This window comes from Pelodiscus sinensis, chromosome 6 (assembly GCF_049634645.1).
Source record: "Pelodiscus sinensis isolate JC-2024 chromosome 6, ASM4963464v1, whole genome shotgun sequence".
Lineage (NCBI taxonomy): Eukaryota > Metazoa > Chordata > Testudines > Trionychidae > Pelodiscus > Pelodiscus sinensis.
This window is the reverse complement of record NC_134716.1, coordinates 15,010,616-15,034,618: the sequence shown is the minus strand read 5'-3', so window position 1 is coordinate 15,034,618 and position 24,003 is coordinate 15,010,616. Positions and strand designations below refer to the sequence as shown.

The 24,003-nt window shown below is 40.4% G+C and overlaps 1 protein-coding gene across 3 annotated transcripts in view; it reads right to left on the bottom strand.

Moving 5' to 3' along the window:
- Window positions 1–378: 378 nt before the first annotated feature.
- C9orf72 (C9orf72-SMCR8 complex subunit) overlaps window positions 379–24,003 on the bottom strand; it is a 36,687-nt gene continuing 13,062 nt past the window's right edge. For 2 of the 3 annotated variants that reach the window (XM_075931455.1, XM_006127254.2), the window contains exons 3-11: window positions 22,369–22,428; window positions 21,290–21,385; window positions 20,528–20,592; window positions 17,351–17,423; window positions 15,169–15,285; window positions 12,632–12,867; window positions 11,599–11,656; window positions 9,863–9,972; window positions 379–9,765 (exon numbers count right to left, since the gene is read on the bottom strand). In XM_075931455.1, the coding sequence (XP_075787570.1) occupies window positions 9,579–9,765; window positions 9,863–9,972; window positions 11,599–11,656; window positions 12,632–12,867; window positions 15,169–15,285; window positions 17,351–17,423; window positions 20,528–20,592; window positions 21,290–21,385; window positions 22,369–22,428 (1,002 nt within the window). In that variant the 3' untranslated portion in view covers window positions 379–9,578. Of the gene's footprint in view, window positions 9,766–9,862; window positions 9,973–11,598; window positions 11,657–12,631; window positions 12,868–15,168; window positions 15,286–17,350; window positions 17,424–20,527; window positions 20,593–21,289; window positions 21,386–22,368; window positions 22,429–24,003 lie in introns of those variants that run through there. The other variant, XM_075931456.1, reaches the window with a different exon arrangement.

Sequence of the window (24,003 nt, the reverse complement as noted above, 5' to 3'; positions counted from 1 at the left end):
GAGCTCAATTCATCTTTAAAGTCAAGAAATGTCTGATCTTCCACTGATGTAAATCAGCAGAGAGTTATTCACATGACTACAATGGCGCTACACTAATTTACACCAGCTCAGCATCTGGCCCCCAAAAGTACTTTAAGTTCTATCATTTATAAACACCGCAATTGCCAGCACAATCTCAACTGCAACATGGCCACAGCTTTAGTTGACCATTCCAATGTCTATGTTACAGTGTTTGTGGCTGGCTGTAATTTCTCCATATTGGAAATCAGATAGGACAACTGGATCAGCAATGTTTAGCTTTGCCAGTTTCTGACAAAATATAAGAAGGCAATGCTTCATGAACCTGTGATCTATTTTGGGTTTTTTACAAAAACAAACAAAAACAAATACAGTCAGCAGACTAACATACCAAACTCACATGGAACAGTGGAATTTGTACTGCAGGGTCCACCAAAATATCCATGCATTATAAAGAAATTATTAAAAAATGTAAGTACAAACACTGCACGGAAATTGTAAATCAGCATGAAAAGAAGTCAATACAATCTGTAGTAAATATTGAAAGCCTGTCTTCAGATTTGACATTAGCTCTTCTAATAATTGTGATGTTGCTTTTGAAGCCAATGAGTATCTGAAAGTAATACACTGGATCCTCCTGTAGTCATATCCATAGGATTTGTTGGGCATTTCCTGAAGCACATGACAATAAAACAGCATGTTTATTCACACAGACACAAAGAGACCCATTGAGAGATGGCAGATAGATGAAGATGAGAACACTGGAGTCGGGGGGAGGAGGAGGGAGAGAAATCAGTGGAAAAAAAGGCTCGGCCAGTTCGGGGGAAAATGCATTTTGAAAGCGAACATCGACTTTTAATTGGAATAACTGATTTGGGAAGCTATTTTTCCAAACTGCATCATCAGGAATGACACTCTTAGCCATTTTTCTAGCTCTGTGCCTCAGATCAACACCACACAGAAGTTGTTTTGTCTGTATATACACCAACTTAAATAGCACAAAGATTATTTCTAAATTTAAATACTTGGACAGACATCAGACACTACAGTTATAAGGGCTGTACCTGCCTAGATAGAAAGCGATAGGATATAGTTTCTTCTTGAGCATGAAAGAACCTGGGTAAAATGTAGGTCAGTAGAACAAAATGTCTTCTAATGTGTGAATATGCACTAGTAGAAAGACACTAACAAATGACCTCTTGTTAACTAGCATCAGCTCTTAAAGAGTCAACACCAAATGGAGTCACAGGAAGCTATAAAGTAATTGAAGTGTAAGAGCCGGACAACAGTGTGATTGCATAGTCATCTCATTAGCATTCACCATCATGTCAGCGCAACATCATGACAAGCACAGTGTCAAGCTGTCGTATCAGTTATTCTGCTATGTTCTGAAATTTAGCTTGATGTAATATTGCCTCTTTCCAAGAACAGAACAAGCATTGGAGTACATCGAATCAGCCCCATAAGACCTAACATATCTAGTCACAGGAGGGCATAACAGAATATTGTTACCTATAAGCAGGACTCTCTGTATTTTTGGCTGCACCTGTGGCTGAAGAGTTATGTCCCAGAATCTAAAATTGTATTTTAAGCGCTAGTTTCCAGGGCTTGTGGTAGCAGAGATAAGCTTAAAAATGTGAGTCACATAAAATATGTCCTTGGCTCAGTACCTTCACAGGCCTGCAAAACTGAGTGCTGGGAACTCATCTGAAAACTAATGCAGCTTAAATGTCATTTTAAGATGTCACCACTGATTTTTTTTTTTTTAAAGCAGAAACAGCCAAGTGATGTATCTATTCCACAATGCTAACTTACGCCTGTCTGTGCACCCCACACTCCAACTGGCAACTGTTTGAGATATACACCTTAACCATTCCTCTCTACTCTGTGCCTCATGTTCAGTTGTTTGACAACCAAAAGCGTGGATACCATGTAAAATAAATTGTATTTGATTCAAAACAAAGGAGGCACTTCTCTTACCTTTTTAACTATGTACAAATGAAAAGTAAGATTTTCAAACATAAATGAAGCTGGCACAGAATTAAGGTCCAGCTGATAATATTCTGGCTAGTGTACCTTTTATCCAGTCTAGTTTTTTATGTGCAAAGTTATAAAGCTTCTACCACTTCTCTCTGAGATTATTTTATCTATATATGTATTTTAGAGATTTCTCTGTCTTTGAGGCTGTCTGAGTCCATTTGTTTGAGAGCTCCTCCTAAGGCAGGGGTGGGCAAGAGGCTGCTGAGAGCAGTTAACATTTTTAAAAGCCTGCTGCTCTTCCCTCTGGACTGTTGGGGAGGGGGGAGGGAGGCTGGCTTTTTATGCTGCCTCCGCAGCCAATAGGAGCTGAGAAATTTTGCTGGGGGCATGGGCAGCGTGTGAAACCTACTTCCCTCCCACCCCCATGCCCAGAGCAAAGCCATGTGAAGCCAGGAGACCAAGATAAGACTTCAGCAGAAAGCCTACCGTTGGTTCCTGCAGGGCTGCTAGCTGGGAGACCCCTAGGTAAGTGACTCTCTGGCTAAGAGTCGGGGAGAAGGCCCAGCTGAATGGGACCCCTGCACCCTGAGCCCCTCCTCACCCCCAACCTCTGGCTCATCCCCCCCCACATCCACAATGCCCTGTCCTGACTCCTGCAACAACCACACCACCAGCCCCCTGCCCTGAAGGATCCAGGCAACACCAGGTAAGTCTTCTAGTAACCTTACAAATCTCACTATCAAGATAGCTTTCCTGATACATACTTGGACTGAAAGAAATGGATACACACCTTCTTGCAATTACTGATCTTTGAGATGCGTTCATGTCCATTCCTATGAGGTGTGCACGTGTTGTGTGATTGATGTCGGAAACTTTTTTCCTTAGCAGCATCCATCCGGTTGGTGGTGGAACCTGCTGGAGTGGTACCTTCAGGGCACAATATAGGACCCTGCTGATTTAACTCCCCCTTCAGTTCCTTATTGCTGGCTACTCTGACAAAGGGGAAGGAGGGCAGGTATTGGAATACCGTGCGCCCTCCTCTCTCCCCCAGTGCTCTGGGGCTGAGGATGCTGTGGCTGCACTGTAAACCCTCCTCTCTCCCCTGGTACTCCAGGGCTGGGGCCATGTCATGTGCCCTCCTCCCTCTCCAGGTGCTCCAGGGTGAGGCCATTCCATGCATACCCCTCCCTCCCCTGGCACTGAGAAGGCTGGGGCTACACTGTGTGCCCTCCTCCCCACCCGCGGTCCTCAGAAGCTGGGGTAAGCGCATGCCTGTCAACTCCCCTCCTGTCCTCGTGGTTGGGGGGAGCGGGGTATGTGCACATGGCATGTTGTCCTGCCTTCCTGTGGGGGAGGGGGTAAGAAGGTGGCAGGGCCTCAGCAGAAGGGGTGGGGCTGGAGGTGGAGCTGGGGGGCTTGTCTCCCCTAGCCCTACTTCACCAACTGCCAATGGCTATGACCTTGCATAGTAGTGTGAAAGGTCTGACAGGCCAGACCAGGGCTACTCAAATTTGGAAGCCCCAGGGGCTACAACAATACTCACAGCACATGCTGAGGGCCGCAACTTAGTGTGGTTGCATGTACATGCAAATATATGTGCAAATAGCTTCTTTTACACTGACGGGCATGAATGCAAAAATTAAGGCAAGACTACACAACACACAGGCCTCATTTAAATCATTTCTGCTGATACTAATAAAATATGATATTTACCCAATTCCCACCCATATGACAGCACTTTTAATGACAATGACAGTCCAGGAACTTACCTACTAAAACACATATGAACAGAAGACCATTATATTGACCCCTTTTTTGCTTTGGCTCCCACCCACAGGCCACAAACAGATGGGCCACAGGCCACATGCAGCCCATGGGCCACATTGAGTAGCCCTGGGCTAGATTAATGAACTAACCTGAACTAACCGGATTCTCACAATGATGTGGTGAGAAATCCTGACCTATCAGCAGCAGGGTAGACGGATTTAAATGAAGGTGATTTAAATCACCAAAAAAAGAAATCATTGATTTAAACTGTTTACCAGTAATACTTCTTCACACATTCTGCAAACAATAGTGCAAATCTGATCACTAAAACATATTAATTTACAGCTCTGTACACGCAATTTTCAAGTTATTAACTCTAACAGACCAGTACTCAGATCTCTAAATGTATGTTGTCCTTAAAACTTCTACAAGCTCTTATCTTCCCCATTCCCCGTTATTTTGATGTAGATCTGATCCCAAGTTACCAGAATAGCTAAGACTATCTGTGCTTAGAGTGCACTTAATTTTGAAGTAAGCCCCATCGGAAACAATCATAGGATGGGGTTCCTTTGGAAAGGTGAGTTATGGTTAAGTAAAATAGGGAATAGACTTATGGCATCACCATTATTGTTTGTGACCATGATGTTCTAATATAAGAGACATATATTGTGTAACATAAAATAAGAAAATGAGAACACTAACTGGCAATTCTAGATTTCTTCTAGATTTGTTGCTCTACCCATCCTGGACAATGATCTCTCGCTTTCACAGGCCTTGGGAGGTAGGCCGGTCCTTGCCCACAGACAACCTGCCACCTTCAAGCAAATTCTCACCAGCAACTACACACCGCACCATAACAACTCAAACTCAGGAACCAATCCTTGCAACAAACCTCGGTGCCAACTCTGCCCACATATATACACCAGCAACACCATCACAGGACCTAACCAGATCAGCCATACTGTCACTGGTTCATTCTTCTGCACATCTACCAACGTAATATATGCCATCATGTGCCAACAATGCCCCACTGCTATATACATCGGCCAAACAGGACAGTCCCTACGTAAAAGAATCAATGGACACAAATCTGATATTAGGAATGGCAACATACAAAAACCTGTAGGGGAACATTTCAATCTCCCTGGACACACAATTGCAGATCTAAAGGTAGCCATCCTGCAGCAAAAAAACTTCAGGACCAGACTTCAAAGAGAAACTGCTGAGCTACAGTTCATCTTTAAGTTTGACACAATCAACTCTGGATTAAACAGACTGTGAATGGCTTGCTAACTACAGAAGCAGCTTCTGCTCTCTTGGAATTCACACCTCCAGATCAGCTGCTAGAAGTGGGCCTCATCCTCCTTGATTGGATCCACCTTGTCATCTCCAGCCTGATCCTGGCCTGCATATTTATTCCTGCCTCTGGAAATTTCCACTACCTGCATCTGACGAAGTGGGTCTTTGCCCACGAAAGCTTATGCTCCTACACTTCAGTTAGTCTATAAGGTGCCACAGGACTCCTCGTCGCTTAATTAAACAAGCCATAAGGGTTAGCTAGGCTAACCTTTTTTCTAGCCACATCCAACATAGCAAATAGCTTGGGAATTTACTTCTTAAATCACACTTACACTAAAAAGCATAGAGAGCATCTTGATGAATAATGCACTGCAAAAATGGAACCACATTGTTCTTCAGACATATCACATCACTTTCTCCCAATAAGCCGTTTTTCTGATGTTTCATTCTAGACCCTGCATCTTCTTGATCTGCTTACACTTTTTACTCAGGGAACAAATTCTTTAAAAAATATTCCCAGATAGGGTCTCTTTTACAGCTAGTTTTTCTGTGGCAAATGCATAGGGGAATATAGGAAACTGTGTGTGCCAAATAACGTCTTCCCTTTTCCTTTCCAGGCCAGTTAGACTGGACAAACTAGAGCCATTAATTCATTTAATGAGACTGTAAGTGTAGGAATAGCATGCTTGATAAGATCTAATTGTAACTTATTTTTAAACGAGAAATTTAATATTTTATTGATCAACCTCTGGCAACCACAGACCCCTTTTATTTTGGGGTTTAGGCAGCACTAGGAGTACAACCCCTGGCTCCTTAACTCCTGAGGAACCTCCTCCACTGCTCCTACAGAAAAGAGTGATTTCACCTCCTGACAAAGGAGTTGCTCATGAGACCGGTCCCTGAAAAGGGATGGAGAAGGGGGTTTTGAAAGATGAGCAGAACTGGAGTACATAGCCTATCCCCACCATGTGGAGGACCCAGCATTCTGAGGTGCACAAAGGAAATGGGAAAGATGGTTGCAGAAACAGGGGGGAAAGTTGGGGATATGGATTGGAAGGCAATTTGGGCATCCCATCAAAATCCTTGTTTTGAACTGGATTGAGGCTTCACTGATGTTTTGTCTTGGGTCACTGACTGAGAGGATGTCCTGCACCTGTGTTTTGTCCCGTGGCAAAGAGTCCTGCAAAGGGCATGATTGGAACGAGCATTGATGATGTTACTGCTGTTGCTGTGGTTTAAAAGGTTTTCCTTTGGGTGGGTGGGGTCTGCATATCCAGTGACTGCATTGAAGCACAAGTGTCCTTTGGGCTAGGGAGTTCCAAGCTTGTTAAATCAGAAAAGAGAACAGAGCCTTTAAATGGGAGGTCCTGCAAGGTGTGCTGGAGCTCAGGAGGTAAGCTGAACTTGAAGCTATACTAAACGGAACATGGCCACTCCAGTTGATATAGTGTGGGCTGCTGAGCCAGCTGCCTTTAAGGAGGCTTGAAGAGCTACCCTGGACATAGTTTTTCCATATCTGTCAGGGCAGCAAACTCAGAAGGGGACCCTCTCCCACCCCGAGGAGCTCTTTAAACTTTGTTAGGGCATCCCATGCATTAAAATTGCACTTGATGAGGAAAGTTTGCTGATTTTCTATCCTTGGCTGCACTCCCCTAGCATCGTAGACTTTCTGCTAAATAGAATCACAGAATTTGAAGAGACCTCAAGAGGTCATCAAGTCCAGTCTCCTGCTCTCACGGCAAGACCAAGCATCGTTTAGCCCTTTGGCTTCAGGAGCAGCTGTCTGCTGGCCTTAGCCTCCTTCTCATTCACTGCTGAGACTACTAATGAGCATGGGGCAGGGTATGAAAAGAAGAATTCATTATTCTTAGAGAGCATATATTTTCCTTCCACATCCCTGGCATGGACAAAGGCTGGGGTCTGCCAGATGGTAGAATTAGTTTTCTAGATTGTCTTGGTAAGAGGGTGAGTGACCCTTGATGGACCCTTGGGGGTTAGTTTATCTACCAGTAGGGTCTTCTACCTCCTTAGCCTGCAGGCCCATATCACAAGCAATTAGGCAACGCAAGTATTGGTGGGCCTTATGGTCAATAAGGAAAGGCCTTACATGATGCTGTTACATGACTATTCAATTACACACTAACATCCCTAAAACAATTATGCAGTTCACTCCATCTTGGAAACTGAATTATAGTTCTTCCGCAGAAACCCCAGAAGGACATATAAAATTCCACATACTTCTTATTTAGTAAAATGTCTTTGTTGTCCTTGCAATAAATTTGACTACAGAGTTTGCAAACACATTACATAATTTATTTCACTGTACAGTCCACATCCATGACAATAGTGCAACAAAACAATGCTGGAACTTGTTCCAATGCTAAACTGTTGCAAAGTGAAAATGCACACAAATGTTTTTAGTAAACAACAGAGCTGTGCTGTTAGCAGTGTCAGTATTAAGTTTTCAAAGATTTGCCATGGTACAATAATTAATTCCAGCACTCTGTCTGAAGTCAATTGAACTTAGCACCTTCTATTTCAAAAATGTAATGTCAACAATTTTTAGTTGTTACTTCCAACTGAGAAGCCACGCAGTAAAAATATTTTAGGAATTATGCCATTTTCTAATAGGCAAAAAAATTAAAATGTATAAAAAAAATGGCAAACAAATGGTCTCTGTATCATGGTTAAAACAGCTTAATTCCAACAAATTTCCTGATGAGAAGCTGGAAGAAGGAAGCCCAAGAGCATAAAACATTTTGCAGGGACTCTACAAAAGGGTAGTACACTTTTAAAAAACAAAGACTGGCAAACCTTAATTTCTGAGAATAATTACGTATGTAATAAGGTAACTGTGCGTGTATACAGTAATGCATATATAATGGGCTTATTTTTACATGCAACTATAGTAACTGCACATATGTATTTGGTACACAATGGCATACCTTGCTCTCCCCTCTCCCCACCAAGAGTCCTAAATATTTAGATTGTCAAAATGTCATTTTCTTAAAGAAAAATATAATCACATTTTGGACATTAGCTATTTTTAGGTCAGAAAAGAGGACATTATAGAAAGACATTATTCTGAAGTATTTGTCTTATGTCTCAAGTAATGAAACAACTAGAAAATGGAGTAGCTCACAGAGCAAACCCATCCTATACAAAAAAGTTATATCAAGGGTTTAACTGGTAAAGCAACAATGACTTTGTCTAGAGCAGCAGTTCTCAACCTGCAGCCCACATGCATGTGGCCCAATTAGCACTCAGTTGAAGACTAGCTGTGTGCTAAAGGCCAACAGGCCCAAAAGGCTGGGTCCCAGTTCCCAGTGGCTATGCTGTCTGCGTGGTTTAGGGTCAATGAAAGGACTGTTGCCCTGTCTCCCACCCAGGACTACACTCATGGCCCCACTCTGGAAGGGTCTCATGTGGGAGGCTTTACATGTACAAGTATGGGTGGGGGGGCTAGTGGTGCCGGGAGGAGTTCTTGTGGTTCTCAACCTGCAGCCCACTATGATAAATAGGTTGAGAACCACTAACCTAGAGATTCCCAATTACCAACATAGTTCTTTGGCATGGAATCTGATCATGAAGTAACACCAATACACTACATTTACAAAGTAGATTTTTGACACTTTTTTTATGGGGGAGGGGAAAGAAAGGTAGAAGATAGGAGCACACAATGCAGATGCATCACTGAGTATAGTACATCATGCAGCACAATGGCAAAGCCTGTAAAGCTTCTCCAGAATCTGAAAACTAGATCCAATAACTCAGATTATTCAAGTAAAAATTCGGTGAAAGCATGTAAATTACATTTCCTGGCTTCCTGCTGTTTTTCATATTCTCCATGCAAAGCAAAACAAGTGGCATGAGAGGTGAGTGTGTTGGTGTGGAAGAGACAGATTAGCATATCACTGAACCAGAGTTTGTTTTTCCAATCAACATTGCTCTTTCTATTAACAGACACATTGATTTCTGAATAAAGTTATGCTAAACACATGACAAAGGTAACATGAAAAGAAATCAACTGTTTATCTTGTAGTTTGGCTATATCCTATGGGTTATTTTGAAAAACAACAAAGGCACAGGTGGGTTAGTGTTTTAATGTGCCCCCCACCCTTAAAAAAAAAAGAACAAAGGAGCAGATTATAAAAAGAAAGGTTGGCAATGAATATCCAAGTGAAAAAGTTCAATTAAAGTGGGTAATTAAACCCTGAAATGCTTTATGGTTCAACACAGTTAGTGATAAAATATTTTGCTTGGCACTTATACACAATGAACCCAAAATACCATAAAAACCTACTGCAATATTAATTTCACTGTAAACAAAAAGGGGTCTTTTGAAGTTTTGTTTACTAAAGTGACTTTCCCTTTAATAATGCTATCTCCTCACTTCTGCTGGTTTGTAGTGTAACTTGTTCTCAACTGCTGCATCAGAATGAAAGACTGCTTACCAAAAAGGAAAAAAAATGGTGTTTACATTATTAGCTTTCTTTCAGCAGCATACACGATCTTTAAAATGTCATTAGTACATCACGTTCTTGTACACTAGTATAGAAGGGTCTCCCAAAGATAAACGAATGTAGACCTGGTTTGATCTTCTCAGCTAAAGCCATTATTATGTTAAGATCGCCCTCTGCTGTTAAGTCAAGGTCTATTTTTAAGCTACGGAGAGACTTAAAAGGCTTTTTTCCTTTCTGCCTGCAAGAGAATAAAGAGTGTAAGTGTTACAACACAGGAAGAATTCCTAGTCAACAAGAAATTCCCACACCTTCTCTTCTATTATCTTTTTACTTACGTATCATCTTCTATGTACTTTATAAGAGTTAAGGCTTTTCTATGAAGGACTAGCAGAAACTGGGAAAGGAAAGTACTTCTCAGAGACAAGCCAGGTTTCAAATGAAAGACCTGTTAAAAATTACAACAGAAAACTAAAATTACATGGAAGACCCATGCAACTCAAGTTTCATTACAGGAACATGGAAAACTAAAAGAATGAAATAGCTTACACATAACAGTTGTGCTAAAGCATCTGTATGATTATGAAAGGATACATTTTAGACTCTTTATTTGGACAAATTGATAAGTTAAGATGTTCTGCAATTCTATTAAGATAAATAACATTTTGCTCTTTTTTTTTACATTACTTGAAATGGATCAGACTTAAATGATCATATAATGCTGCAAGTTCAAACAGTGCTTGAGGGCAACAGAAAGCGTGCCTTGTTTTTCCACAAAGAGTGTCACGAAGTGGGTCTTTGCCCATGAAATCTTATGCTCCAATAAATCTGTTAGTCTATATAGGTGCCACAGGACTTCTCATTGTTTATGCAGATTCTGACTAACATGGCTACTCCTCTGATGCTAGTATTTTCAGTGTTACATTAGTACTACAAATTGAGCTTGGAGTGTTTAATAACCATCTATTTGTATTAGAGTCACACATGCAATATGTGAGGAACTGTTGGTCCCACTATGTGTCTACTGAACAATCAGACATTTTAAACTGAGACCAATCTTTAATTCTACGCCAGGTTGAGTTAACAATCCATGCTGAGAGGTACTGTTCTAGGCTGAGTGTACTTTTCATCCTCCCAAATGTCACTGTAGTCCTTCCTGGATGCAGTCCCTCTAGTAATGTACTTGTCAGGAAAAGATCACAGCATCAACAGGAATGGCAAGTTGGCACTTGTACATAACTCAGTATTACTTATTTAATATTAAAGTCCTACAAAATCAGCTATTTTGTAGGAACTTACAATTAGCTGCTAATTACATTTTGCACGTTCAGAGGAATCTATCCAGTACTACTATTGTTCTGTTTACAAATAATACAGAGAAGAATCTATTTATGTTAAAATACACTTGAACCTCTGAGTGTCCCTAATCCAGGTACACCTGTGGTTCGGACCTTGTGCATTGCTGCTAGTCCCTCCCCCCATTTGGGGAAATGGCAGCACAGCACTTCTCTAGAGGCTTCTCCCCCTGGCTACGACTACACTGCCATTTTTTTGCGGAAGAGGATAGGCAAATCACACTTACATTTGCATATCCTCTTCTGCAAAAAATATGGCAGTATAGCCATTAGCCCCTCACTGCTCTCATAGCAGCAGGATGTAGTGCCTGCAAGTGGCAGGGAGAGCGAGCCACATGTGCCTCCAGGAATGGGGCACCAGGTAAGCACCCCACCTCCATCCTCATGTCCAGACCCCATACCCTCAATCCCTTTCAGCCCCTACTTCCCCAGTCTCAGCACACACTTGCACCCTCCCTCTCTCCTCCCATCCCTCCAACTCACCACATATATATTGCGGTCTATGTTACTGACTTGTTATTTCATAAGTACATTACAAAAAAAAAGTTTTTGTTTTCACCTTCAATAGAAAAAGTATACATGAACCCCCATGGTCTGGAAAATTTCATAGTACAGCGTAGCCTAATTACCAAGGTTGCTAGATTAAAGAGGTTCAAGTGTATTTGTTATACGGGAATAGAGAATTTTCATCTTTGCTCGTCTGAAAGAACAGCTGTTACCTGATCCAGAAATGCTTTTACTAATGTATCACGATGCAGGACATCTTGAAAAACATTCCTTTGAAGAGACAACAAAGAAAGCATGAAGTAATGTGATAAGGAAGCACTAAATATATATTATATTTGTTCCTGGTGGTAGCTTCACAGTTGAGTCTGGTAGAATTTAAAATAACTTTAAATAGTCAGTTTTAGTGAATTATGGTATGGCTTATATTTTTTTTAAAAGTTACTTTGGAATATGAAACCAAAGTTTTTCATTCTAGAAGCACTTAGTATTCAACCATATCAAATTTGATGGGATGCTATCAGGAACTTCATTGAGATGGTGTGCTAATAAAATGCTGAGCAATAGTTCTACTTCTGTAGTGCTTTTAACCTTTGTGATAAAGCTCCTCCTTGACCTTAGTGGGTCTTGCGCTTTCAGGCAATTTACTTATCTTAGAGGGTCACAGGAGCCCTCAGTTTAGACACTGGCTTGCTGTTCGTTGAGCTAATCTCATCATTGGCCAGCATGGGGAAAAAGAGGGGAAACCAAACTTCATAGTCTCTGTGGTCCCTCCCTAGTGGTACAGGGTAGGACAAACCCTTTTATCAAAGTCAGTCTCTTCCCAGTCCTGAAATGGGGAGTTGGTAGTGGGGGAAAACACCCAGGACCATCCTCTACTCCAAGTCCAGTTCTGGGACCCTGTAATACTAGAAACATTACAGACAGCTGATAAGAACTGCACGACAGCTACAAACCTCTGGGCCACTTCCCCACAGCCTTCCCCAGCACTTTTGTTACAGTAGGTTCTTCCACCTGACTTGGGGTCAATATATTTTCCTTCCACTACTCTCCTGTAGCCCTCTGGCCTGACTGGGAAATGGATTAAAGGAGGTGTGACAGAGATAAATCATAGGCTATTTATTCTGATTGAGGAAAAAGGCTACTGAATAAAACAGTATTTTATTAGAAAAGGTTGAACAAAATGCAAACTACATTACTATGTTGTCTAAAGTAGTATAATATTGAAAATATCAGGGTAGTACATACAAATCAGGGGTGAAGCTTTCATCTGTATGGATAGTGGTATCCTGAGCAATGTCTTCATCTGAATTGGCTCTCCAAAACGCTGCAAGTTCAGACCTCATGTACCGCCGTTGGTTATAGATATGTTCATGGCAAGGAGGCATCTGCTTCACTGTGTTGACATCCACGTCTATATGTGTAGTAGGATATGGAGCATACATTACTTGACGGAAGGGCAACACAAAGCTTCCAGTTGCATCCTGTTACAGCATAAAAAGAATTAGAGAAGTCTCCCAGTTACAAAAAGTAAGGTATTTGAAACAACATTAAAGTACCAGTCTTAAGTTTAAAAACAGGGTACTGAAATGCATTTCATTTTTCGGAAGTGTGTTTATAATTCTAGTTCAATCCTGTTATAAAACAGGTTGGTTGTCTAAAGTGACAGACTAGACATAAAATATCAATTTTTATGGAGGGGTTTTTGAAAATAGTGATCTGCACATCACTGCATAGTTTCAAGACAGCCTTGTTAGCGATAACACCCTTCCAGTAACTCCCTTACACGAAATGGCACATCACTCACATGCTGCACGATGCTTGGCATTAAAGTGAGTTATAAAGCAGTATGGGAAAGGAGAACAGCAACATTACAGCCATGAGTGCAGCTTTAAGTGAGCAAGTACCCTACCAAGTGAACTGAACAGAGGTCAGGAGGGAATACTATGCAATATTTATCATGCAGGAAACATGGAAACATTTAAATTTAGCCTTCTGAATTTGAGAAGTTTAAGCATGCACAAGTTTGGTTTCTTTAAAATTAATGTCAGTGATGGGAACATCATTATCTTCACTCGTTGTAGACAAAGCTTTAGAAATTCTCTCAACACATAAATAGACAGTACATACAATCAGCATTTCAAGTTAGGAACCTTTCCCACATGTGCACACTTGCTACAGAGAACAAAGAACTACTTAATTTACCTAATTAGGAGGGACCACATCTTAGACACTGAGTTTTTATTTGGTTTTGATAAAAGGCATTGGTCCACACAAATGACACTGGTACTGCTAGGTAAATATAATAAAAATTAAATGTAAAATTGTGGCTCACTCTTCATATAAATGCAAGGAATATAAGGTGCCCAATAATTCTCTGGTGTAGGATGCCTCACTGCTGGTATAAAAGGGACAGCAAGTTCAATGGGGTCCCTACTTCCCTCCAACTGAAGTAGGAGTTGCCAGGCACTGGGAGAGCATTGGTTCCATCTTCCTAATGTGCTGGCCAGTACAGCTGAGCTGGAATGGAAAGGGAGGGAAAACTGTTGTCTTCCCTATACCTGACAAGTTGCTTCCTGTGTGAAGCAAAGGTTGTGGTGATGGAGAAATAGAGGAGAGGGAGCAAAGGATAGATAAAGGTCCTAATTATGGCTCTGGGGTCCTACTCTGCTGCAGCAGCAGTTCGCTACCCACACAGGATTTGTGAGTAAACCACAATTAAGCCCTTAATAATGTTATGTATTTACTTCTAAAATAGTTATTCTCTTTTGAAAGTTTAATTTCTAGAGTATTCTGTGAACTTTATTGTAAAGTTTCACAGTCTGTTCCTCTTCTTCCTGTCATTTACTCATAGTTTATCATCATCTGTCAAATTTAGTCTGAAAGCCCCTTGGGACAGAGCCTTGTAACAATTGCCTATGAAGCACCGACTAACCTTAGTAAGTATTTTGAAACTATTTTTCATAGAATGTTGCAGTGCTTTTCTATATTCTGATTTAGCTAGCATATTCAATTTTTAAACTCCTGCCTCTTTGGGTTTAAGATCCTCATAGGTAGTAAATCTATAGATTTATTCACAAAGTGAAGTAACAATGAGAAAAACTACAGTAAAACTCCAGTGGTCCGGCATCCAATGGTCCGGCACTCTTGATGGTCCAGCACCATCTCGAATCCGGAAGTGTTCCGGGCAGCCAGACAATTGGAGCTGCTCTGCCCACGGCTTCCCCAATTCAGATGCTGCTGAAACTGACTTGGGGACACCTGGGGCAGAGCAGCTGGGGTGCTGCCGGGTTGGTCCCACAGCACCGAGGGGCACATCCCCCCCACTCCACCCCAGACCCCTCATAGCCCCCCCCTTCAATAGTCCGGCATATCTGATAATCCGGCACTCCCTGGGTCCTAAAGGTGCCGGATTATCGGAAGTTTACTGTATTCATAAAAAGAATGGACAGTATAGAGAAAATATAGCTTGAAATTCTTGCATTTCCAGAAACAGCCTTCAGATGGAAACAGAGGTTATTTCTGATTTGTTTATTACTTATATTACCATAGTAGCTAGGAGCTCTAGCTATAGCCTCAGACAGTCCCTAGCACAAACAAAAAAGAGACACAGTCCCTGCCCCACAGTGTTCAGAAGTGAAGATGATAACCTTCATGAGGCAACAATCTATTTAGGTATTTTCAAATTATATAAGACAATTATATAAATTAAGAAGTTGTAGGTTTCTGGATAGTGGGGAAAATAATTTAGAAAACAATTAAAAGGCACCATAAAGTCACCTTACCTTGAGCAATCCTTGTACAAACAGTCCTGACTCATATTTGAAGGAAGATTCATTTCTACAGAGTCTGGAACACTTCCGTTCTGATGGAGTAAGAAACAGACACAATGTCCTCACTATCTGCAATACAGAAAGTTTTGTAAAAAAAAACCTGGCAGATGTATAATAAAGGAAATTTAGTCTTAAAAACACAGTTTAGTACAGATTTCAATAAATGAAATTCAGAAAGTTCGTGTCACATTACAAACGAGAATGCTACAATCATGTCAAATAGTTATATACTTACATCTAAAAATAATTATTAAAATTAAACCATTAAACCATGGTCAAGATTATATAATATATTAAACATCTAATGCAGAAGTGAGGGTTACCACAGCAACACTAGTTTTGGCTATCTTGTACATCCAGTATAATTTTTATGATATGCTTTTAAGTGTTCTAAATGCTTTACTCAGAAGATGAGAAAAAGTATGTTCCAAGCTGCAAATGGAAATAGACAATGAGCAGTTGAATGGCACGATGAAACAGAGCAGCACATTAGCTATTTGAGTTGCTCAGAAAAATGTCTCTCCAAAAGATGCTATTGTTATAGGAATTTTGACAACTAATATTTATGCCAGAAAATGCAAAAACCTGTTTTAATGATGCATTAATTGATGTTTTTATATTTTCAGAAAGACTAATAAAAATCACTAATGCAGACTTCCTGAAGCTCTGTTTCACTTTATACACTCCAGCTGCACCATTAACAGAAACATATAGTTTGAGAAACTGTTTAGATGCGCTGGTATACTTTCTTTTAGCCTGTTCTGAGACATGCATTTCCGGAGCTTCCCGCCCCCCAAGATTTCTTTAGCCACGATAACGCACATTTTATGAGCTACATACATGGTCCTACTTCTACAACCATATAAAGCTCTATTTTTTTCCTCTGTTTACTTCTCATTTCTTAATAAGGAAGCATTTTCTAATGGTTGATCTGATTAAATATCCTCCAAACATTAAGGGCAAAAAAAAAAAAAAAAAAAAAAATGATTAACACTTTACTAATTAGTTGTTTTAAATATCATGCTTAGACTACATATACAGTATATTTTATCTGACAATTTACATACATATTATTATTATTACAGATTATTTATACTGCAGTAGCGCTTCGCTGACAAAGGGGAACAGCCAGCAATGTTCCTGTACGAATGGTGTGGGAGAGGAACTGCAGCCCTCAGCTGCCCTCCCTAAAGGATACCTGGGGACTGGGAGGTTCAGGGCTTGAACAGTCCTGGACGGGGTTCCCTTTCACCTGCCTGGTGACTGTCTCTTTTCTGTATGGGTGTGTGCATCCCCAGATGTACTGAGAAGGGAGGAAGGGAGCTTCAGCATCCCCCACAAAACCTTACTTTGCTTTAAGTTATGATAACAGGAAGCTGCATACCAAATTTGGTGGTCCTAGCTATTACTGTTTAGTACGAGTTCTTGAACAAATAAAACAAAAACAAATTCACTCACAAACAAACGCCTTCAAATATCCAGTAGATTAAGACTGTAAGTATAATGGGAAAATCAAAGCACAGAACAAAATAATGAGGAGAAATCCAAGGACTGGGGATGGTGCTTAGTGGCCTAGAAAATTTGCAACGCCCATACATGTGAGTAACTCACAACAGCTGCCTCTTAACTATTTAGTCTTTAAGATGCTAATAGACTATTTGTTGTTTTTTAAGTTTTTCCTGTTACAGACCGCCTGGGCTATCCCTTTGAAACTTATCTACCCAATGTCCTCTTATACTCCACTCCCCCCCCGCTTTCAATTTTTTTCCTCCCCCCCCTTATTTATTCTTGGTTCTGAACTTCCAACACTCCAGTTATCTGAAGAAATAGGCTGTGCCCACAAAAGTTCATGATACCATCTACATGTTTTGTTAGTCTTTCAAGTGCTACCAGACTATTTGTTGTTGTTTAAGTTTCTCCTGTTATAGACTAACTCGGCTATCCCTCTGAAACAAATAAAAAGTTAAGTAGCAATACAGTGCTGCTCTCACCACATCTAATATAATTGGTAATATACAATTTAACTGCATAATATTATGCTTCTCATTAATTATCACTTTTATATTACTGCAGATAATCTGCTGATTGTCCAAATAATCAGAATCCAGTTTTAAGAATTATAAAATGCACTTACCTTATTAATTTTCTCTGCACTGCTACCTACAACTACAGAGCAACCACAAGTCTGCAGGTGTGAACTGATGGCACTGCAAATTAAAACAAAATACAGATTAACAGATACAACGGATTACTCCAAAAAAAGTGCTTCAACATAATTCTATAAGCAGACATGAAAAACAAACAAACAAACAAAATAGTCTTCAGACAGGCTTTACTTTTACAATACTAAACTTTTGGATTGCCATAATGTCAAGATTATGATTTGATGCATTTATGAATTAGCAATCTGTTTTTAAATATTACTATGAAGTCGTCTGGATGGAACGGAATTAAGTTACTGGAGGGCTAACTCAATTATGGCTTTAATGTCTAAGAGTAAAAGGTAAATTTTTTAAGATAAGTGAAAGTAAAATCATTCCTTCAAATTAAGGGAATTTGAATTACATGGATTAAACAGCTTTCATTGGAAATGGAATACAACCATTATGGAAAGGTCCAGAGTTTTGCTACTTTCAATTACTAAAATACAACAAGGCTTTAATCCCACAAGTAATTGCTACCACATCTCTCAGTGCAATCGCCTCCAGAGTTCTTTGTATGTGCTTAACTTACATGGTCAGAATTATTATAGTTATTATGTTAAGTTCAATTTTTATTCAATGAAAAAAATCAAAATCTATAAATTTATGCCATAAATTCTAATTTTAAACTGGCAAAAGCCAGGAAGCTCTCCTATTCCTCAAGGGCATAACTCTGAATAGTGTATACAAGAAGCCCAGCTGAACAGGCTATTTGCAATGTTGGTGCATACATCATGTTTGTTTACTGAATAATTTTCAATTCAGATATTCAGTATTGAGAATAATACAGTGAATAAAAAGCTATTCTCTGTACCTATATCTTAATCAAAACCAAAAAAGAGCAAGGGCTGTTATTTATTTTACCAGCGACAATAAATATTCAATGTTCCATTGTCACAGAACCAATTTCTCTTGATGTGTGTTGCTGGAAAGCAATGCACCTACAGGTAGCACCTCTAAGTCCTAACTCTCTGTTCTGGCAACATCTGTGGTCTGGAAGGACTTCAGAGGTTCCAGGATCAGAGTCTCTCAGCTCTATGGGGGGGGGGAGAGGGTTAAGATGGGGGGAATAAGCTGGGAAGATCAGTGTGTGGCTCAGCTGGGCTGTGGGGAGTGGGCATGCATCTCACCTGGGCTGCAGAGGAGTGTGTGTGTGCGCGTGTGTGTGTGGGGGGGGGATCCAGGAAGCCCAGTGGGAAGGGAAGGGCAAGGGGGGAGGGATGCGGCTGGCAGCAGCAAGGGCAGAAATGACCTCCCCAGTTCCAGAAAACTTTTATCCAGGACCAGTTAGATCCCAAGATGCCAGACCAGGGAAGTCCAACCTATATAATATACCATCTAGTGATATGTATTCACTATAATATTGTGATCTATAAAAACCCATGACAGGTGTGGAGAAAGTAAATAGGGAAGTTTTTCATAACAGAAGAACTAGGGGTTACCAATGAAATGAATAGGCAGCAGGTTTAAAATAAAAGAAAGTATTTCTTCACACAAAGAACTCTTTGCCTGAGGATATTGTAAATACCAAGACTTTAACAGGGTTCAAAAAGAACTAAATACATGCATGAAGGAAAGGTCCATCAGTGGCTATTAGCCATGATGGGCAGGGACAGTGTCCTTAGACTTTGTTTACCAGAAGCTGCGAATGGGTGACAGGGGAGGGATCACTTGATGATTACCTGTTCATTCTCTGTGGGGCATCTGGAATTGGCCACTGCTGGTAGACAGGATACTGGGCTAGATGGATCTTTGGTCTGACCTAGTATAGATGTACTTATGTATTTCTAAAAGCTAATTTGCCTTAGCATTGAAAATTTAAATAAATCCTTGCAATAAAGTGCTTTATGAGCATTAAATACTATGAAATTGATAGGTATTATTAACAGTCAATAACTTGCCAAGCAAAATTACAGAGATGTTTTGAGGAATGACAGAAGATCAGTCAATGCCTCCACGAAATATGGAGGTGTGTCACGTGATTTCTCATGACAAGAGACATGTGTGTACTGTTTTACTAGTGGTTAACTATTTCTCTGTGGATGACATTTAAATTTGCCATTCTTTATCTATGCTTTTAACCAATGACTTTTCCTAAACTTCCTATGATATAAATTAAGGATGTAAAAGTTTAACCATTTAACTGATGGGACCCCAGCCGGATAGAGCAGTTTCCGCCTGTGGCATGTGAGGACCTTGACCAGCTGGAGCAGCTCTGCCTGGGGAGGACTGGGCTGGACGCAGGATGGTCTGACCCAGACATGGGACCCAGCCACAAAGTTAACTATTTCAATTATTACAATTATATCATTTAACTGGTTACATCCTTAATAACCACTACCTGCCTTATTCTGTTTAGAAAATCAAAACTCTTTGTCTATGTTCCCCTGCCTACTTTTAACAATTTTGCATCTTCTCCACCATTTTGAAACTAATATAACCTTATCAATTAATGCTTTAGCTAAGTATGTTTGTTCCTGTGATAAAGAACAGCTGTCCTATACTCATATCAAAATGGGTTGATAGATATCAGCCCACAAACTTTAAGAGCCATCAACCCATGACCACTCATTTAAAAAGGAAACAATCATCTTTACATTATCGCTTAGACAGGCAGATATCATGATTTACCAGTGCTAACTTCTCTTTACCTCAAATTAAACCTTAATCACCAATACAACTAGACTTGGCAGAATTTATTTTTTTAAAATAATATTGACAGATATTGCTTTTTATTGTTGAGCTTTTTTCCACCCTGATGGAAAGTTATGAGGTTGGGGTGTCAGGCAACAATTATGTGACAAAAGACATTAAGATTTCAAATTTAAAGCTTTGTAACTGGTAAAACACAAATTGTCACCATTCATGCCTAAATATACAAAGCAAATATCAAATCAAATTCTTGTAAGTTCTTAAGCAACTTTTTTCTTGCATTCTGTAAATTCTGATTATCAAGGATAAATGTCACTTTGTGTTGATCTGGAGAAATCAACATTTAACCATGAAAATCTAATTCTTCCAAGCCTAAAACACAACCAATTAAGAGACACTGGCATCATTTACTTTTAAAGTGGTTTCACAAGAGCATAAAATAGAGAACAAAATCATACTTGAGGAGAAAACCTTCATGGCAACTGTCCCCAATGTCATCATCATTTAACACTGTGTCACTTATCTGGGAGTGCGAAGGAACAAAAAGAAAGTTTAGACAAGGTGGTGTAATAAGTCACATTAAAAACATTTTATTTTGGATTTCTAATAACATGTAGTGATAGTTAACTGACTGCAGGTAGGAGGGATTCTTCAACCAGGCCAGGCCTGGACAGAACAACAGCCCACCAGTTAACTGGTAAGTTACCAGGGTAACCAGTTAACCCTTTACATCCCTAAGTAAGAGACAATCTCCCTCTCCCCAATTAGATCATCTAATCCTTCCTCCCATTTCAACCACTACTGATAATTTGTTCCCAATAGTATAATTTTTAGTGCTTCAACCAAAATATTTTAAAATGGCCTAAGCGAGGATTCCTCGCCTTTCCAGGGAAGTACTATTCCACATTCTAACAAATCTGGCCTTCATAATCCTTTCCTCTAATATTAATTTTATTTGATAATTACCATTTCCTTTCCCTTTTAAAAGGGATAACAACAGGTGGCAGTCAATTTTTCTAAGCATTGATCTAAAATTATTGCTACTGCTAAGATATTTATGAGAAGCTATGATTTGCAAAAACACTGTTTAGGCCAGTTAACCTATGCCAAACAATTAAGAGCATAATGATTTATGCTATCATTTACTTTACCAAAGGCAGCACTAAATAAGAGTAGCACAGCTGCTTTCTTTTCAAGATACAGCATATATAAGAACTTACATCTATTTCTTCTGGAACACTGTGTGATTTCATAGATGACAGAAGTTCCATTACAGGAATAACTTCTCCTGTCAGCATTGGAATGATGCTTTGGCCCTGTGCAATAAATAACATGTTATGAAAGAAAAGAATAGCATGCAGCAGAGAAAGCTACTAGTAACAGAAATTTGTAACATTGAAGAAAGAACTATTTCAGCTTTTTAGTTTTAGGGTGGGGGGAGGGAGCAAGAGGGGAGGAGGCAAGGCCACAAAACTAGAAGGGAGGAAGAAATTGATGCATATGTTTTTCCATTTTGCTCATCAAAAATAGCCAAGGGGAAACAGGCAGCTGATCCATTAACAAGAACATTTATAATCAGCTTTTATGCTAAATATCCAGTAAATTTGGCTTGACTTGGACAAGGCAGTCTAGAGGTAGGTGACTGTATCATAGGGTATCAGATGCAATTATCAGTATATATTTTATTTTTAAAAAGTCCATGTTTTAAGTGACAAGATGACAAACAGATACAGGCTCATTAGCTAGATTAGCATAGGAATCAAATGACTTTTTTCTAGTCTTGTCTTTTGCAACAAGTTCTAGGGTTGTGCTTTTACATTTATTGCTTCAGAAACCAAATTATCTTTGTAATCTCAGCCACAAAGTATATAAACATTTCTCCCTTAGATAGCTAAAAGATAATCATTACTAAATACCGGTTCTCTCACCTGACCAACTAATGACCTAGCAAAAACCTACCCAGAATAGACAAAGATAGGAAAATATAAATGTAAGTAAGCTGCTGTCTTTAGAGGTCATGCTCGAATAAGTGACCTCCCCATTTCTGAAAGCTAATATTATTCTTAGATTTCCTCTTTAACCATAAAGTGATAGGATATATTTTCCTTCAATTTGGTCAGAGCTTCCACAACCTTATCTTCATAAAGACTGCATTCTGTACACGACAGGTCACTCTACTAGTCCAAAATAAAAATTTTCCTGTATCCCAAAAATAGGCAGTAATACTGACTTCTACAGTCACAAGTTCCAGTAATAGACTTGTGATGGTATGCCATATGCATCAATCAGTCATTCTTACCTGATCCTCCATTCTCTCTGTGCTTTCCAAGACAATCTTCTGGAAATGTTCTTGCCTTTCCTGAGCAAGAAAAGCAATCACTTTTCATACAAATTATAAAAGCCCTTGTATTTGGCTATAAAATTATGCACACATCAGTCAACTGGTAAACTTTCTTCCTTGTGCAATCACACTTCTTTGATCCACACTTTGATGTTGAAGGCTTTTTCCTTTAATGAGTGGACAGGTAGAACTAACGCTATTTTGTGGCAAACTACCCTCCTCCTTAAACCTCTATCTTGATTGGGGAGGAAGAAAGGCTAAAATAAAAATAATATCTTTTACTATCTGATCAAGAAAATACCAGATGGATCTCGCTCATGGGAAATAAAGATGCAATTGCTATATATTTTTTCACTGCAAAAGGAGGAAATTATTCCATCCTAACAAAATAATGGAAAATTCAATCTTCAGGGAGAGGAAACCTAATTGCTTCTGGGAAGGGGATTTGATCCATATCTTGAGATACTGGAACATCTTCAATACATTAACTGTTCTAGAGCTAAAATATTGCAGACATTCATGGAAACATCACATGATACACAAAAGTCAGACCAAAAACTAAGTGAAAACTCTGCTAGTTTCAAGTCAGCAGAAGCTCAGTAGTAAATATGGGTGTGTCTAGACTACAGAATTTTGTCCACAAAAGTGGCCTTGTCGACAAAACTATACTTGCGTCTACACTCCCGCCACATTCTGTCAACAGTAAGTCGACAGAACGCGGAAGTTGTGTCGACAGCGGTAAACCTCCTTTTACAAGGAAAAACGCGTTGGTTGACAGAGATCTGTCGACAAAAGATGCGTGTGGACACAGGGAGCCAGTTCTGTCGACAAAAAAGGTCTCCAGGAAGAAGCCCTGGGGAGACAGTCTAGCCTTTACAGGTACAGCACCTCTGTGATTCCTGGCCACAGCCTCTTAAAGGTACAGGCACCCAGACAGGCCTCACTGTCCGGCAGCTAGCCAGTGCACCCGTGCCAGCCATGTCCCAGCCTCAAGGCCCCCTGGCCCTTTTCGGGATAGAGACAAGGAGCCACCCAGGGGCACCAAAAGGCAGGCACCAGCCTGGACAGGGCCCAAAATCAAAAACCTCCTGGAGCTCTGGTCCCAGGAAGAAGCCCTGCAAACACGCCACAGGAATGCAAACATTTACGAGCGCCTGGACCAGGGACTGGCCACCAAAGGGCATCACCCTGGCACAAGTCAGGGTCAAGGTAAAGGAGCTGTAGCAGGGATATGCCAAGGCCTGGGACCAAAGCTCTCACTCTGGGACAGCCCCAAGATCTGCCCTTACTACGAGGAGTTGGAGCAGATCCTGGGTGGTGGGGAAGCCCAGACTCCACTGTGTGTGTGGTGGAGTCCAGGTAACCCACCACATCATGGGCCGATCCCTCTTGAGGGAGGAAGACCAGGCAGGAGATGCGGGAGAGCTGCACCAGGAGGAGGAGGAAGAGAAGGCAGCAAGGACCCAGACCCCAGAGGCCTCCCAGGCATGCATGGACATGGGGGAGGGAACATTGCTTTGAGGGGTCACCACACACGGGCGGGTTGGCAGCGTGGGGGCCAGCTAGCCCCATTGCCACTGTGGGGCCCCTGTA